Here is a 15,791-nt window from a genome sequence, read left to right on the forward strand (position 1 = left end):
CCAGATTAAGGTTGGTGAGGGGTGCATTAAGGTTTGGCAGAGGGTTAAGGTTAGGTTTAGGTGTGCTGCCCCGTGGGAGGTTAGGGTGAGGGTTCGAGATACGTTGTCGTTATCGGACCAATGGCCATTGTTGACCTTTCGCCAAGGATTTTCCTAGTACTATCAATAGAGCGTATCAAATTGAAAATATACCTGAACGACCACGCTGGACTGGGAGGTACCCTCACAATCTTTCAGCAGAGTGTACGTGCATCGACCAGGGAAGTAGTAGTACAGGCCATCAAAGGTCTCAAAGTTATACTGGCCCCACGCTCTGCAGGTCATCTCCCTCTCATAACCCAGGTTTGGAACTGTATACAGAAAGGGCGACCACAAAAGGGTGTTGAGTTAAGTAGCCCATAAATGACCACAGACAATCATACATGTGCACCATTAATATCATTATTATCGTGTTTGTATTGTTAAATTAGTTAAGAATGCTTTCGTGCCCAGCAATCATTTAAGAATAATACATAAGTGGCTCAAGCATGCAGGCAGCTCAAACCACTTTTGGTCACAGGAAGCGTCGCAATCTAACGTGGCTTTTAAACTTCTCTAGTTTGAGGCCTGTAAACGTTAATGTTTATTGCCAATGCAACTGTACGTTTGATAAACAGCATCAACATTTGTACAGCTGGCACTATTAAAGTATTAAAAAAGGTGGCCCTACTGAAATTAGGACGATTCTAAAAACGCCTTCAAAATAATGACCTAAATCCAATGACAACGTACAGAAATGCAGTTCATTTACCTGTTTGACATCGGTGGCCAGCAGCTTGGTAAAGGGTGCAGTCACATGACTCTGACAAACCACATCGGCCCCCATTTAGACATGCGTCCAAGCAGTTCTCTGCAAAAAGAACATCCACATGCAGGTAAGATTCTCATCTTTAGATAATGCACTCCAGTGAGGGCATTTACAACAGTATGTAGAGTACAGTACATAGAGCGTCGCAGTCCCGCCCTAAAAAACCCCAAAAACAAATGCTTGTACCCTGCCCTTTTTTATTGTCATGATTTGTCACAACAAGAGTTGGCTTTGTCCAAGGCTTAAAAGGTCTTTAAAAAATTTGAAACGACTATGGGAAAAATGAATGGGGAATTCTCTTACAGGCCTGTCGTTGTCATGAAAAAAAAATTATTAGTAGAGACTCACAAGTGTGGCTCTCTACAATTGGAAGCATATACTAGAGTACTTGCACATTATATACAGGCATGAATAAATACATATTTCACTTCAAACAAGCAATGCCACAATTGCTTCTTTCCGTAAACTCTCCTTCTACTGTTTCTTACTGCCATAAGATCCATTTACGTCGCAGGCATTTAGCTAAACCTCTGATCCATCCAAGCTTCAGTTCCTAGGACACAAACATCGGCAAGGAATCAATAGTAAGGAACCCCACAGCTAAATCCTGAGTGTTTCATTTAATTCTGAAAGTGTAAAATGACATGTTTTTTTTTTTCTTTTCTTTTGTTACGTTGTACAATGGTCAAAGCCAGAGCAGTTGGTCAACGATAAGGGGTTTACGGTAAGTGTCTGGGGAGTTCTTTTCTTATGCAGTGTTCCATGTGCAGGATCTGGGGGGTGGTGGGCATGGAGCTAACCAGTTCCAGACATTGCACACACATTGGCTCCTTATCTTCCCTCGGATCACGTGCTCTCAGTGATCAATGGGACAGGTGTTGAGCAGTAGACCTCCTAGAGAGAGTGTGCTTCCAACCACGGCAGCCCATAGGAGGACAGCTGTGACATAGAGTACCTCATAGCGTATGCGCTGACAAGTGTGGCGTTTTCCCTCTGCTGTGTGTATTAATGTGTCCTTTAACCTGCAGATGTGCACTTGCAACTTCCCTAAAGCCTCCTGCACTCATAAGGATGTGTGCACTTACATACAGTAACGACTCTTTGCCATGCACAATATTACATTGTACTCTAGACCGCATTGTTACTCTCTTGTAAGCACATTTGATTTTGGGGGAGATCATATGTACTGTTGTAGTAGAAATACTTTTCCATAGAAAGATGACAAGACAAAAACAGGATGAAAACTGGAGGGAAAAGCTACTGCTGATGGAGGTTCAACCTGACGATGTTCTGTCACGGAATGATTGGAAAGTGGTTACTTAAGCAATATTACACTCGAGGGTGTGGTTTAACGTGATTACTGCCACTTCAGTGATGCTTGCGGAACTCGACTACGTCTCGTTCCTTACCGCATCACTGTCGTGGCAATAATCAAGTTAAACCACACCCTCGAGTGTAATATTGCAATTATACAACAGTTACCCTTAAAACTAAGAAAATCGCTGAAAATGACAGATGTAGTCACTACGACCACAAATGTCCCAAGAAACTAGCTAGCCTAGCCACCGAGTTTGCTAGCGCTCTGGGAAAACAGAGCAGCTGAATTATTTGTTTTGATTAGGTGGTGAATGGTGCTGGTTTGATCCACGGCTAGAAGCCGTTTCAACCAATCAGATTGCTTCCTCGAAACGACCTGTTACAAATATATGATATGTCATGAGCATGTCAATATGAGACATTATAAATTGCATATGGTGATTATCACAATTAGTGATTAGTGATTAACCACATTCATTCTAGGGTTCTTAATACTCTGGGTATGTCATATTAGCCAAACGTTCGTCAAAATATATACAGTAGGTGAATATTTCGTAGCTTTTACCTGTATAAGTGAGTGACAAATAAACCCTCTTGAATCTAGTATTCATTCATAACATTCTGTGTTAGGCATGTATTCATTTGTATCATGTTATTAATTAACCCATACAATCTATAAACCGTGTGAGGCCAGGACTTGTGAAACTTTCCTACCTTCCACCTAGCCTTGATGTACCTACAAAGTAAGAGAAGAGAGAACTTAAGTACTGTAAGGCTTACAGTACTTAAGTTCTCTCTTCTCTTACTTTGTATCTGTACCTTAACTGCTGTGCTGCCTCTGGCGACTGATATTTTCCCTAGGCAGGATCAATCAAGCCTATCTATATTCAGCAACTCTTGTTTGCTTATATAAATGGATGTACTCAATCAGTGCTAGCAAATCTCTACAGCTCCAACCCAACTTTACCTGTAACTTGCAAGGCCGCCCTCTGACCTTCCTTTGCATGTCTGACAGATGGAGCATTATCTTGAGATGCAGGGTTTGGATGTGGCTCAGCTAAGGATGAATTAGTAGATGTGTATAGTGGTTGACTGGATGGCGCTTGGCTGTTTTCTGATTGGTTGAATGGCACTGGGCTCTTGTTGGATGATATGTTGGAAGTCGATTGGCTAGTTGCCGATTGGCTGGAAGCGGTTGAGCTGACTTGTGGTCGGCTCGGTAACGTCGGGCTTGTTAATGATTGGTTGATAGCCCTTGAACTAGATGATGATTGGTTGGATGGCATCAAATTTGTTGAATGGCTGTAAACTGTTGAGCTGGATGGTGATTGCACAGAAGCTGAAAAGTTTGTTGGTGAAGTCGTTGGGCTATATATATATCCTGTCACACTCGATAGCGTGTGGTTGGACGATGTAGAGAAAGTGGCGGTAGATGGCTGATCAGACTCAATGGATGTCAAGTTAGATGGCGTTGAGCTGATTGACAGTCTGCTGGCTGATGTTGTAGGGGCTGCACTCCGAAGTTCCTTGGATGAGACAGAAACAAATTAGCAGTTGTTTCATGAACATTGAGAAACTATTCAATAGCATTCGGAAGCCGCAATTTGATGTTATCAAGCTGTTTCTAAGCCTCTTCCAAAGGAAAGTATAAGCTATTTTGGGCGGGAACCCCTTTTGGTGTTTTAAACATTATGTTTTAATTTAGCTATTGAAAAATAGCAGATCTACAAGCTCATAGCGCACCACCGAGTGGCGCGCTATGAGCTTGTAGGTCTGCTATTTTTGAAAAATCGTGAAAATATTTATTTCGGAAAACTGGAGGATTTAGAATATTTGACTGGTGCAACCACTCCTACAACCAGCAATGTCTGTGTACGCCTATGTGTTGTTCACCTATGTATGTGACATGTATGTGACGTTAATGAGCACCAGTATATGACTATTAGTACCAGTAGGGGGTGCCAGAAACAGAGAGAGGGATAGTGCTGCTCTGCTGCTAATGAGAGAGAGAGAGGGAGAGAGAGGGGGGGGGGGGGGGGGGGGGGGGAGTTCACACGGGTGTGATTTTATTTTTTAATTTTGAGGTCAGGCCTAAATGGGATAATATCCTATCATTTACATAGGGAGAGTCTTGGCAGTGGAGCAGGGGAGTGACTGTGTTCAGCTAATCAAAACTAAGACTTTGTAACATAGACGGATTCTCGTAATTAAGTGTATTTGAGTTCCCCCGACGTTAACATATAAAATAAGGCAAAAGCTGAGAAACAGGCTTAGCTCTCGGGTGGCAGATCTAATAAAGATTTGATCAAAACGCTGGGCCGAAATCAACATCCAGACGTTTTACAATTATAAGTTATTTAAGTGGGAATCCTGCCTGGCAAAGATGGAACTGATGCAGCATTTGGGGGGGAATTAAAAAACTTCAGTGCACTGCGAGGAATAAATGCATTCGCCATGTATCCGAAGGAAGTCTGATCCAATCATTTTTAGATTTCTCCAGTTTAATCCTGAGTTTAAGTTTTGTAGTGTTCAAGATCTGATTTTAGGCATGTTTAAGCCTCCAGGAAAATCCGTGTTGAGGTTCTTAATCCACAGTTTTTCATTAAAACGTCTTTGTCCTACTGTCCAGTTGGGATTGTGTTGAAGTCCAGCGCATTTTTGAGCTTCAATGCTGTGAGCCATGTTGCACAAATCTTGTGGTTGTCTTTTTTTCATTGTTAATATTGTATCTGTGTTGTCCCAGCCTTGTACCTAAGTAAATGCAGTTGCTGGTTCTGGCTGTTATTTGTTGTTTAATCTCCAACACGCGTTTTGTAGTTCTATTTTTGACTAATTGTTTGGGTTTGAAGTATTCTGGTCCCTGGCGTGCTGGTGTGTTGATTTCTTTTAGCTTGGTGTGTACTAGATAATCTTTAAGGTTTTTGTTTTTTCTGTAGGCCGATATAATTTTATAATCTTTTAGAAGATCATCCGTTCGGTTCTCAAAATTCCTTTTTATTCTGATTTTGGCTAGTGTGCTCTGTGTTGAATAACTGGTTATCAGGGCCAATTTAGGGCCTGGATTCCGCACTCTTATTTCTAAGAAGGTATTTTGAGCTTTCCGGAGGAATGTCCTAGTGTATCCTCTTAGTCTGAGAGCATTAAATAGCGTTTTACAAGCTATTTTGAAATCACTTATTTGCGTGCAAATCCTATGGAATCTTAATAGTTGTGATTTGACTATTCCTGTGTAGGAGTGTGCCGGGTGGAATGACGTTTTGTGTAATAGGGCGTGAGTATCTGTTTCTTTAAAGAATACTTTTAAGTCTAGTTTCCAATTTGTGTTAAAGTTTGGGCCCTTGAAGATTGTTACATCAAGAAAGTCAATCCTTTTTGTGTGTGTCACATATTTTATCGTTGTGGATCTATGATGGCTATTTAAAACATCAATAAATTCCTGGAATTCTTCTTTGCTATGTTCCCATATTCCAAATATATCATCCAGAAATCTATAATAATGTGTCAGTTTAAAGGTCATTACCCACTGGCGAATTAGCGACGCGATGCGAATAAGCGATCTGAAAATGCGAAATATTGCATGTTGCAGTTCGCCAGCGAATCTCTGCAAAATACGACACCAGAGCGAACAAATAAAGAGCGAAAACGGTCGCATTTTCGCACATTCGCACATTCGCCACTGATGTGGAAGCTTGCATGGACTTCAATTGTATTTTTTAAATGCGAATTATTCGCACGAATATATCGCGTCGCCAATTCACCAGTGTCTAATGACCTTAAGTCTGCATTTTTCTAGCGCTGTCTGTTCCCATATGCTGTGACGCGTTGTGAGCTGTAGATCTGCTATTTTCAGCATGTAACGTACTGTAAAGTACGTTACTCCCTAAGATTTCAGTCTAGTTTGTTGACGAAATTATCAGTATATTTAGTCTTAGTTTTGGTCATCATAGCTTGGATTTCATCTAGTTTCCATTTAGTTTTTGTCAGTGAAGAAAGGTAGTCGACGAACATTTTTCGTCTTAGTTTTAGTCGACGAAAACAACACTGCTTAGATCCCAGTATTACTGACAGCTCTAGTACTCCTAGTGGGTCTGGAGGATACCTGAGAGCTCAAACCTCTGCTTTCATCTCAAAGGGCAGGAACAAAGACTGCACGTCTGGGTAAAAGCGCTAGATAGATGTTAAGATGTTACTATGAATTATTAAGCACTTATTGTGTGTGTAAAAAAAATAGCAAGGCTAAACGTGAATTGATTCCTTGTTTGTCAAATCACAGATTCTGGGCCAGTGAGCAATGAACAAAATGCAAAATGTTGCCCCAATAAAGACGTTGTCTACTCTCACAATCATTTTTTCTTAATTATAGGGTACATTTTCATCCAATGGAATGTGGCAGAAGTTGACTCAATGTGTTGAGGTGAGGAATGGTTAAAAGGGTGGGCTTTTGTTACAAAGAAAACAACATGGCCACTGGCCAGATAAAAGTATAGTCCACGTCAATTTGGATTTCTTCAGTGGAGTGGACGAAGGGAAATCAAGGAAACTGGTCTTTTTCCATTGAACAAAACCATACCAATAATAATGTAATAATAATACCCAAGTCTCTCAGTGACCTCCTATGAGGTATTATGGAGTTTGCATTGTTTGTATTGTTTCCTAGGACTATAGTTTCTGGAGAGGGAGGTCAAATGTTAAACGTTCCTCCCCTTAGTAACCTGTAGGCCTGCTAACTTATTAATTGTTTTGTCAGTTTCCTAATCCCTATTGTCGGCGTCTGGATTCTCACGCCTTTTTGTGTTAAATGAAGGGTTGGACAAAGGGAGTGACCACATTCAACCCTGATGTGATGCACTGATAGTGTCGACAGGGAGACAAAAGTCCCCGTTCTTTTATATTCCTGCTGGGACCTCCCGAACCTGAACAATTTTTTAAACATGCCTTTTGAAAGAACAAATGCATGGAATTTTCCATTCACTCATGATGGGACACACAACAAATGTTGACAGTCTTCTAATATATCGTTTAAAGTAGGATAAACAATCAGACAGACAATAGCAACTTAAGTTTCTCATGTTGGCAATTTTGTGAAGGGGGTCAAGCCAGGTGTAAGCAGGCTTTTTGTTGCCGAGGCCGGGGCCACTGAATGGTTTGCTTCTATGAAACGAGTTCCGGCCAAGCCACGCATTTGTATTAGGGATGACTCTGCTGTCTGCAGATGTCTGTGTGTGCGCCCTGACGTTATTTAACGTGGCACATCCATCAATGCAGCGTTTCAAAACAGCGGCTCCGCTCGCCTACCTGCCCTCTCTGGGAAGCCGGATCCCATTTCTGCAGCATTATACTGCTGCTGTCGCTGCTGGAAGAAAAGGGAACAAGGGAGGGTTTGTTCTCGGCAGGTAATCAGCACTAGATTGACTAGAAGCCCTGCATAATACACACACTGAGCTTTTCCCTGACACTGACATAACAGGCAGACAATCTGCAAAGGAGGACGGACTCCGATCATATCCAATATGTGATGATCCGAGTCCTATCTGAGTGGTCAACACGAGGACATTGAAATGAACAGGCCTACTTAACAGAAGAATTTATTGTTAATATTAATTATTGAATAATAATAATGTCCTAAAATAAAGTATGTGTTGTTTTAATTTAGTAGCATTGGTAGTAGCATCTAATAACAATAATAGTAATTAGCAATTAGTAATAATAATAATAATAATAATAATAATAATAATAATAATAATAATAATAATAATAATCAACTCACTTATTAGTACTATCAAGTACATTCGAGTTCGAAATGTTCACTATGCCAATACCCCAGGAAATGTGTGCTGGAAAAGAGTTTAAAAGATTCAGAATTCAATGCTGGGTCACTTCAAAACAAACGTACTTAACAATGATTAAACAAAGAAAGTAAAATATCCGCTATACAGAATAGAACTTCTGGAAATATTACAGAACCAACTACAGACACACACGACAAATACAATGGCCAAAACAAAAAGCACATCTGTAATGCAAATTGGCTGGCAAGCCAAAGTGGACCATCCTATCCATCTTGTATAGTTCTAGGCTACTCTAGCCCTACTCCTGTAATGTTGCGAGAACATTTTCATTAATTGGAGCATTATTTGTGGCGATCGGATTTGGAGATGTTCTGCTAATGATTGCATTGAATGCACCTGCTACTGCCCTACTAGTCCGAGATAAAGTGCAAAGTAAAGCTGACTGAAAGCAGTCCTGTTTGTCTGTCATTACAAGTAACTTACAAGTGTTAGTTAAGACCAAATAAGTTAGGAACGCTATATATTACCTAGACCTACTACTGCTAAAACAGCATTTTATTTAGTAGTTTAAGGTTCAGGACTGGAGATAAAATCCCACAAAAACTTTGTGTCTCTATAAACATTAAGACAAACACAGTTCTTTCTTGTGCATCACAAAAAATAACAATCTGTGTATTATGGGGCTAGTACTCACCTTGATAAATTAGGATAAAATAAAAAGATAATATATGCAAAAACCTTTTCCGGCTAAAAAGACTTAAATTAGGATCCATTCGTGATTCAGGCGATCCACAGTGAGTGGATCGGCTGCTCTGTGTCCTCCTGCCTGCCAGGTGAAGTGTAGTTTCAGCAGCAGCACCATGCACACATGCTGGACTCACACCGAAGCATCACGTCGATCTGTCCTGAGCCAGCTGAGACCCGCGGGCTGCTGCATGCGATGCGACCTCCTCTCGTGCGCCATTCAGCCTCCAAAACACGAGGAGCAAAGCAATCAACCGCGCGCTGCTGTTAAAGAACACCGCGACGGGCGCGACCGCAGCTGTTCATTTGCATAATGTATGCACGCCCGCGCGTGTCCTGAACGGTGGCAAAAAGGAGAGTAGAGCTCGATGTTACACCGAACTTGGTGACCCGGCCACCACTAATAAGAGTCTCTCGGGGGGCTACCACCCGCCGCAAATCGCACCGGTGCACCGCCGGTCCGCCACCAGTCCATTCTTGTTGTAATTAACCTACAGAGTAGGCTACAGACTGCTGGGTCACAGACTCACACTGCACAGAGTGCAAATGTAGGCCTATTTTGCCGGTATTCATTGATGGGGGTGGAACAAATATTCTCTATAGCCTAAGTTGCAAAACAACAACTTTGGGAGTAACGAAATTTCATAGGTCACGACTCACTCACAGTCACGCAATTCCATCCTTGCATAGAAAACAAACAAAATAAAATAAAGTAGGATATAGGGTAGCGCCAATGCCACCAAATATGTTGTATTCTCGTATAGAAATAAGTGCACGCAGACAAGTCAGCTTCCATACCATGTGTTCACTTCTTTACTTCTTCTTTCATCTCCTTTGACCTCATGACATCATCAATACAATACCATTCACCTTTTCACATTAGGGCCCCCTAGTCTAACTTAGTGCATTGCACTTTCAGACCATACAGTACATCACATCTATAAATAATAATATACCAACAATAATAGGCTTAATTTTGAATGCCTTTCCTGAGGATTTAAGGCTGTAGCAAAGTCTTTTAAATGACCTAAAACATAAAGCCATATCAGGCCTTTTCTTAGTTTTATTGCCTCTTCCACATTTCTTTTAGACTACTGTTTGTCTCAATTAGGTTTTAGCAATTTAGCCTATATGTTAAGTTATTTCTGTTATTGACTCTTTTTTAAATCTAATTTAGTAATTGCTAAATGCTAAAGTAATTATTTAACAATAATAATAATAATAATAGAAATATAATAATATAATTAGTAGCATCTAATACTAATAACAATAACAATAACAATAACAATAACAATAACAATAACAATAACAATAACAATAACAATAACAATAACAATAACAATAACAATAATAATAATAACCAGTAAGACTCCGGGCGGGCCTTAATTTTTAGGGCCTTTTTGAGAACTCTAGTAAATTAAATTGAAAAAAATTAGCTCCACAGAAAGTTTCCCCAACAATCAGAATGAAATAAATGGTGTCTAAAAAAAGTGCAACTGTGTGTAAAGCATGAGCAACTAGAAAGGTCGCAATTTTGAAAAATTGCAGAGTGTGGTTGCCGCGGCGGCTTACATGTATACCCCTCCCGCTGACCTCGCCGGCCTGCTACGGTTTCGAGTCACGTCTCGTCTCAGGTAAGTAATTCTGAGGGGATGTGACCCCCGAAATTCATGTTTTCCCGACAGACGGTTACATATATCGCGTTTGCGGCGCCCCCTGTGGATGAAAATGGAATTGCTTTCGGAACTCGGTCGAACGAACCACCCCGGACGTGCGATTCGAATTCCGGATGGATCGGACGTTCCGTTCGTGATTTATGGCGTTTTTCGTGATATAGGCCCCTCCTACTGACTTCGGACGACGGTTACGGCCGAACGATACGCACTACCGAAATTCTGAAGTTGTTTTTTTAATCGTGTGGGTCCAGAGGTCACGTGTGCCGATTTCTGTGACATTTGGACAAAATCTGTAGTGGGGAAAGCAAAAAGTGTGTTTTGGACAAAATTCAAAATGGCGGAAAATCCATCATGGCGGAAAAGGGCGTGGCCTATATGGGGAGATGCGTCATGACCCAAGGAATCCAGGGTAAAAATGATTTTGATTTTACGACCTACGGTTCAAGAGTTATGAGCCAAAAGGTAAAGTGGGATGTTATAGCGCCACCATGAGGCCGACCTAAAAAATAATATTTTTAATTAATTTTAGTGATAATTAGGAAATATCCCTGAAAGTTTTGTAACTATAGTGCTTACAGTCTCAGAGGGAAAAATACTTGAATGTGTTTTTTTGCATTTCCCCATTCATGTCAATGGGGAAATTTAATTCACTAATAAATTCATATCAAATAAAATATACAACATTTCTCTTAGCAAAGTACAAGCGGTCGATTCCCGATTTTTCTGGTCAATTTGACATATGGCTCAAGTGCGTACAGTCAAAACTTCTTGTTGTTGTAGGGCGCCAAACTTTGTCTTACTCCAGTAGTGGAGAGAATAACTAGAAAGGTCGCAATTTTGAAAAATTGCAGAGTGTGGTTGCCGCGGCGGCTTACGTATATACCCCTCCCGCTGATATCGCCGGCCTGCTACGGTTTCGAGTCACGTCTCAGGTCGCGTGTAAGTAATTCGGAGGGGATTTGACCCCCGAAATTCATGTTTTCCCGACAGACGGTTACATTTATCGCGTTTGCGGCGCCCCCTGTGGATGAAAATGGAATTGCTTTCGGAACTCGGTCGAACGAACCACCCCGGACGTGCGATTCTAATTTTGGATGGATCGGACATCCCGTGCGTGATTTATGGCGTTTTTCGTGATATAGGCCCCTCCTACTAACTTCGGACGACGGTTACGGCCGAACGATCCGCACTACCGAAATTCTGAAGTTGTTTTTTTAATCGGGTGGGTCCAGAGGTCACGTGTGCCGATTTCTGTGACATTTGGACAAAATCTGTAGTGGGGAAAGCAAAAAGTGTGTTTTGGACAAAATTCAAAATGGCGGAAAATCCATCATGGCGGAAAAGGGCGTGGCCTATATGGGGAGATGCGTCATGACCCAAGGAATCCAGGGTAAAATTATTTTTGATTTTACGACCTACGGTTCAAGAGTTATGAGCCAAAAGGTAAAGTGGGCTGTTATAGCGCCACCATGAGGCCGACCTAAAAAAATATATTTTTAATTAATTTTAGTGATAATTAGGAAATATCCCTGAAAGTTTTGTAACTATAGTGCTTACAGTCTCAGAGGGAAAAATACTTGAATGTGTTTTTTTGCATTTCCCCATTCATGTCAATGGGGAAATTTAATTCACTAATAAATTCATATCAAATAAAATATACAACATTTCTCTTCGCAAAGTACAAGCGCTCGATTCCCGATTTTTCCGGTCAATTTGACATATGGCTCAAGTGCGTACAGTCAAAACTTCTTGTTGTTGTAGGGCGCCAAACTTTGTCTTACAACTTTGTCTTACTCCAGTAGTGGAGAGAATAATAATAAAGTGTTACACTTACAAGAGTCTGGTTGCCCCTTTAGGGCAACCACACTAATAAAGTGTTAGAGATACAAGAGTCTGGTTGCCCCTTTAGGGCAACCACACTAACTAGAAAAAGTGCCCCTCAGGTCAGGTTGTGGCCTCCTGGTGGCAATAAGCCAATGTGAAAAGGGTGCCATCTCTTCTTACACCTTGGATGGCAATTGGATGATTTGAGGCATTTTGTTCCAAAAATGTGTTTTGCAAAAATCCACCTGTTGGTGGCGCTATAACAGGCCAATGTGAAAAAGCCTATATAGTATAGGAACGTCTGAGAAAGATTTCACGTAAATTGCACGCTGCATTCATGATTTGAGGGTTTTTGTTCAAAACGGGCCAAAATAACTTTGGTTCTAGAACTGGTTCAGTGCTTTATATTGGTTTATATCACATCTGCAGCTTCCAACCTGAATATATAGTGACACGCCCACTTCCCACTTCAGGGCAAGAAGTATATTTCGGTTCCAGTTCTTTCCAGTTTAGTTCCAGTTCTTTTGGTTCCAGTTCCAACTTTTAGGGATCTGAACCAATTAATTAGGTTAAATCAGAGGCAGGCGGGGCTTCTATAGACGGACGTAGTTTAGAATCATGCCCATATGGAAAAAAAAAGTAGAAGAAACATATATGTTGTCCTGTTGCCTCCAATAGTAAGTATTTACATTTTTTATGTATGTCATGTAAAGTACATACTAGATTTTATATGTGAACTCTTGAAAGTGGCACCTTTCATACAATCCTCATATAAGACAATAAAGTGAATCATGTATGAATCAAGTAAACAACATGTATGTGATCTATGAGGTAAGTACATGCAGAGGCGGAAAGTTCTTATAACGGCAGGGGGTTCAAGCAGCCACGCCCCCCCCCCCCCCCCCAGCGGTGGAAAAAAAACGAGTTTTGTTTTTTCGAACAAACGCCACCTTATTAGCATTTGAATGCGGCATGCGCGGCGGCCCAACACCTATCTTGTAGGTATGTGACTACGTGCATGACAACATGACCACTGGGGAGGAGAAATTTCAGTGGACAGTCAGTGGGTGCATAATTTACTGCAGTGCATATAGATATTATTATTATATTATGCCAAAATGCAGTGGGTTCAGTCGCGCCTTTGCCAAAATGCCAGGGGGTTCAATCGCGCCTCTGAACCCACGGAGTTTCCGCCACTGAGTACATGCAAACTGTATTTTCCTTACATGTTCCATACAATGTTTGTAGTTTTAAATTATATGAGATATATCCTTTCCATATATAAAGAAAATACCATTATAGTATGTATTTTATAGTTTGTAACCATTTAATTTACAAGAAAAGTATGCTTCTTTTATATGATTTTTATAACATTGTTATAAAATCAGCCAATACATTATACCTTATAGTTGTAAAAAAAACATATGTTTTATCTATGACTATATATAAGTTTTTATATGTGAAGTGTATGATAGGTATAAAAAACATATGCGCTATAGACCCCTGGGAGAGAGTTGCTGAGATAGAGCACCACACCTACTATACCATCAACTCCCAATTCTTCCCGCATCACTTGCCGCACCCAAGCTGTGTTACTCATACGCTGAGTTGCCAGTGCCAAGGATCGAACCCACGAACTTGTGGTCTTAAGGCGTGAGCTCTACCAACTGAGCTACCCAGAAACATCCTGACATATGTGAAGTGTTTGATATGCTCTCTTTATGTTTTTTGTTTTTTTTAGAAGATTCTTATAAGTTACCATAGCAGTATAAAAAAAAATGCATTGGGAGGTACATGGGGGGGACATTGGTGGTGACACTGGCTGGTGGGGCACTGGCTGAGGGGGGGGCACTGGGGGCTTGTGTCACACTGGGGGGACACTGGCTGGGGAGGACACTGGCTGGGGGGGGGCATCACACTGGGGGGACACTGGCTGGGGGGCACTGGGTGGGGGGTGTCACACTGGGGGAGTCACTGGCTGGGGAGGACACTGGCTGGGGGGGAACTGGGTGGGGGGATCTTAAATAATGTAGGAGTCATAAAATGTAAAAGGGAATACAACTCATTATTTTGTCATCTCATGTTATTTCATTGTAAGATTAGGTTTTGTTTAATTTGGATGTCTCTGTGACATACATGGCCTGTATTGTATGGTTTCTATACAATATCCTATCAGATTTTGGTTTCACTGATGTTTGCCCAACTCTACAAGTTTGACAACACACAATTACTAAGGATTTTGTATGTGGATTTACTGCAGTAATTATTTATAAGTTCATATATATTTCAATTTATACTAATTTACTAAGAATATTGTATGTCGATTTACCGTCACATATAGTTCTTATAAGTTACAAAATTATATAGGTTTCACTTTACAAAAACTTACTATGGCTCTATATATGTGCTTTGACTGTTATATATAGTTCCTATAAATGACAAAATTATATAAGTTTCACTTTACAAAAACTTACTATGGCTCTTATATGTGCTTTGACTGTTTTATATAGTTCCTATAAATGACCAAATTATATTAGTTTCACTTTACAAAAACTTACTATGGCTCTTATATGTGCTTTGACTGTTTTATATAGTTCCTATAAATGACAAAATTATATAAGTTTCACTTTACAAAAACTTACTATGGCTCTTATATGTGCTTTGACTGTTTTATATAGTTCCTATAAATGACAAAATTATATAAGTTTCACTTTACAAAAACTTACTATGGCTCTTATATGTGCTTTGACTGTTTTATATAGTTCCTATAAATGACAAAATTATATAAGTTTCACTTTGCAAAAAAATACTATGGATCTTATATGTGCTTTGACTGTTTTATATAGTTCCTATAAATGACAAAATTATATAAGTTTCACTTTACAAAAAAATACTATGGATCTTATATCTGCTTTGACTGTTTTATATAGTTCATATAAATGACAAAATTATATAAGTTTCACTTTACAAAAAAATACTATGGATCTTATATCTGCTTTGACTGTCATATATATTAACTACAAGTTTCATGTAAAACATATACAAATTTAGTATTTTTTTTTCCATATGGGTGGCTATATATTTTATATGTTCCTCAGTCATCATCGCCGCCTCTTTCATAGCATTCTTGTGTAGACACCATCCATGCAGGGCCTGGTGAGAGTGTCCATGTATATACAGCAGTATACTGAGCCACGAACAGCCATCTTTTGAGGTCATCTCCCATCTCAGATTTCCACACTTTCCTGAGTTTTCTCATCCCATACAAGGCATTCAAGTGTCCCCAGACGTTCATGTCTTGTTCCGTCGAGGCAGTCCAGGCACCATCCCCTGGCAGTATAGCAATGGTTCTGTCCTTTTGTAAAATTATACATTACTTTTGTGGCATCGAGTTTGGCCGATCTTCCTGCACTTTGTTTCTACTGCCACTAATAGTTCCCTGCAGTGGCGTCAACTCCGTGGGTGCTCAGGAGCAGAAGCACCCACTGGCAAAATAATAAGCCAATAATAATAAGTTGCGGGGCGGTTGGGCACCTTAAAATATATAGGCTATACTCTAAGGTGGGCACCCACTGTCGTTATAGGAACCTTCCG

The 15,791-nt window shown here is 40.4% G+C and overlaps 1 protein-coding gene across 1 annotated transcript in view; it reads right to left on the reverse strand.

Annotated features, from left to right (window-relative positions):
* Nucleotides 1-8,917, reverse strand: part of otog (otogelin) — a gene marked incomplete at both ends in the record, with an annotated part of 83,151 nt that extends 74,234 nt beyond the window's left edge. The window contains 4 exons of the mRNA XM_080771734.1: nt 193-350; nt 791-889; nt 7,460-7,517; nt 8,837-8,917. Of these exons, the coding sequence (XP_080627860.1) occupies nt 193-350; nt 791-889; nt 7,460-7,517; nt 8,837-8,917 (396 nt within the window). The remainder of the gene's footprint in view (nt 1-192; nt 351-790; nt 890-7,459; nt 7,518-8,836) is intronic.
* Nucleotides 8,918-15,791: the final 6,874 nt, after the last annotated feature.

Source organism: Protomyctophum bolini, assembly GCF_963924005.1.
Source record: "Protomyctophum bolini genome assembly, chromosome: 1".
NCBI lineage: Eukaryota > Metazoa > Chordata > Actinopteri > Myctophiformes > Myctophidae > Protomyctophum > Protomyctophum bolini.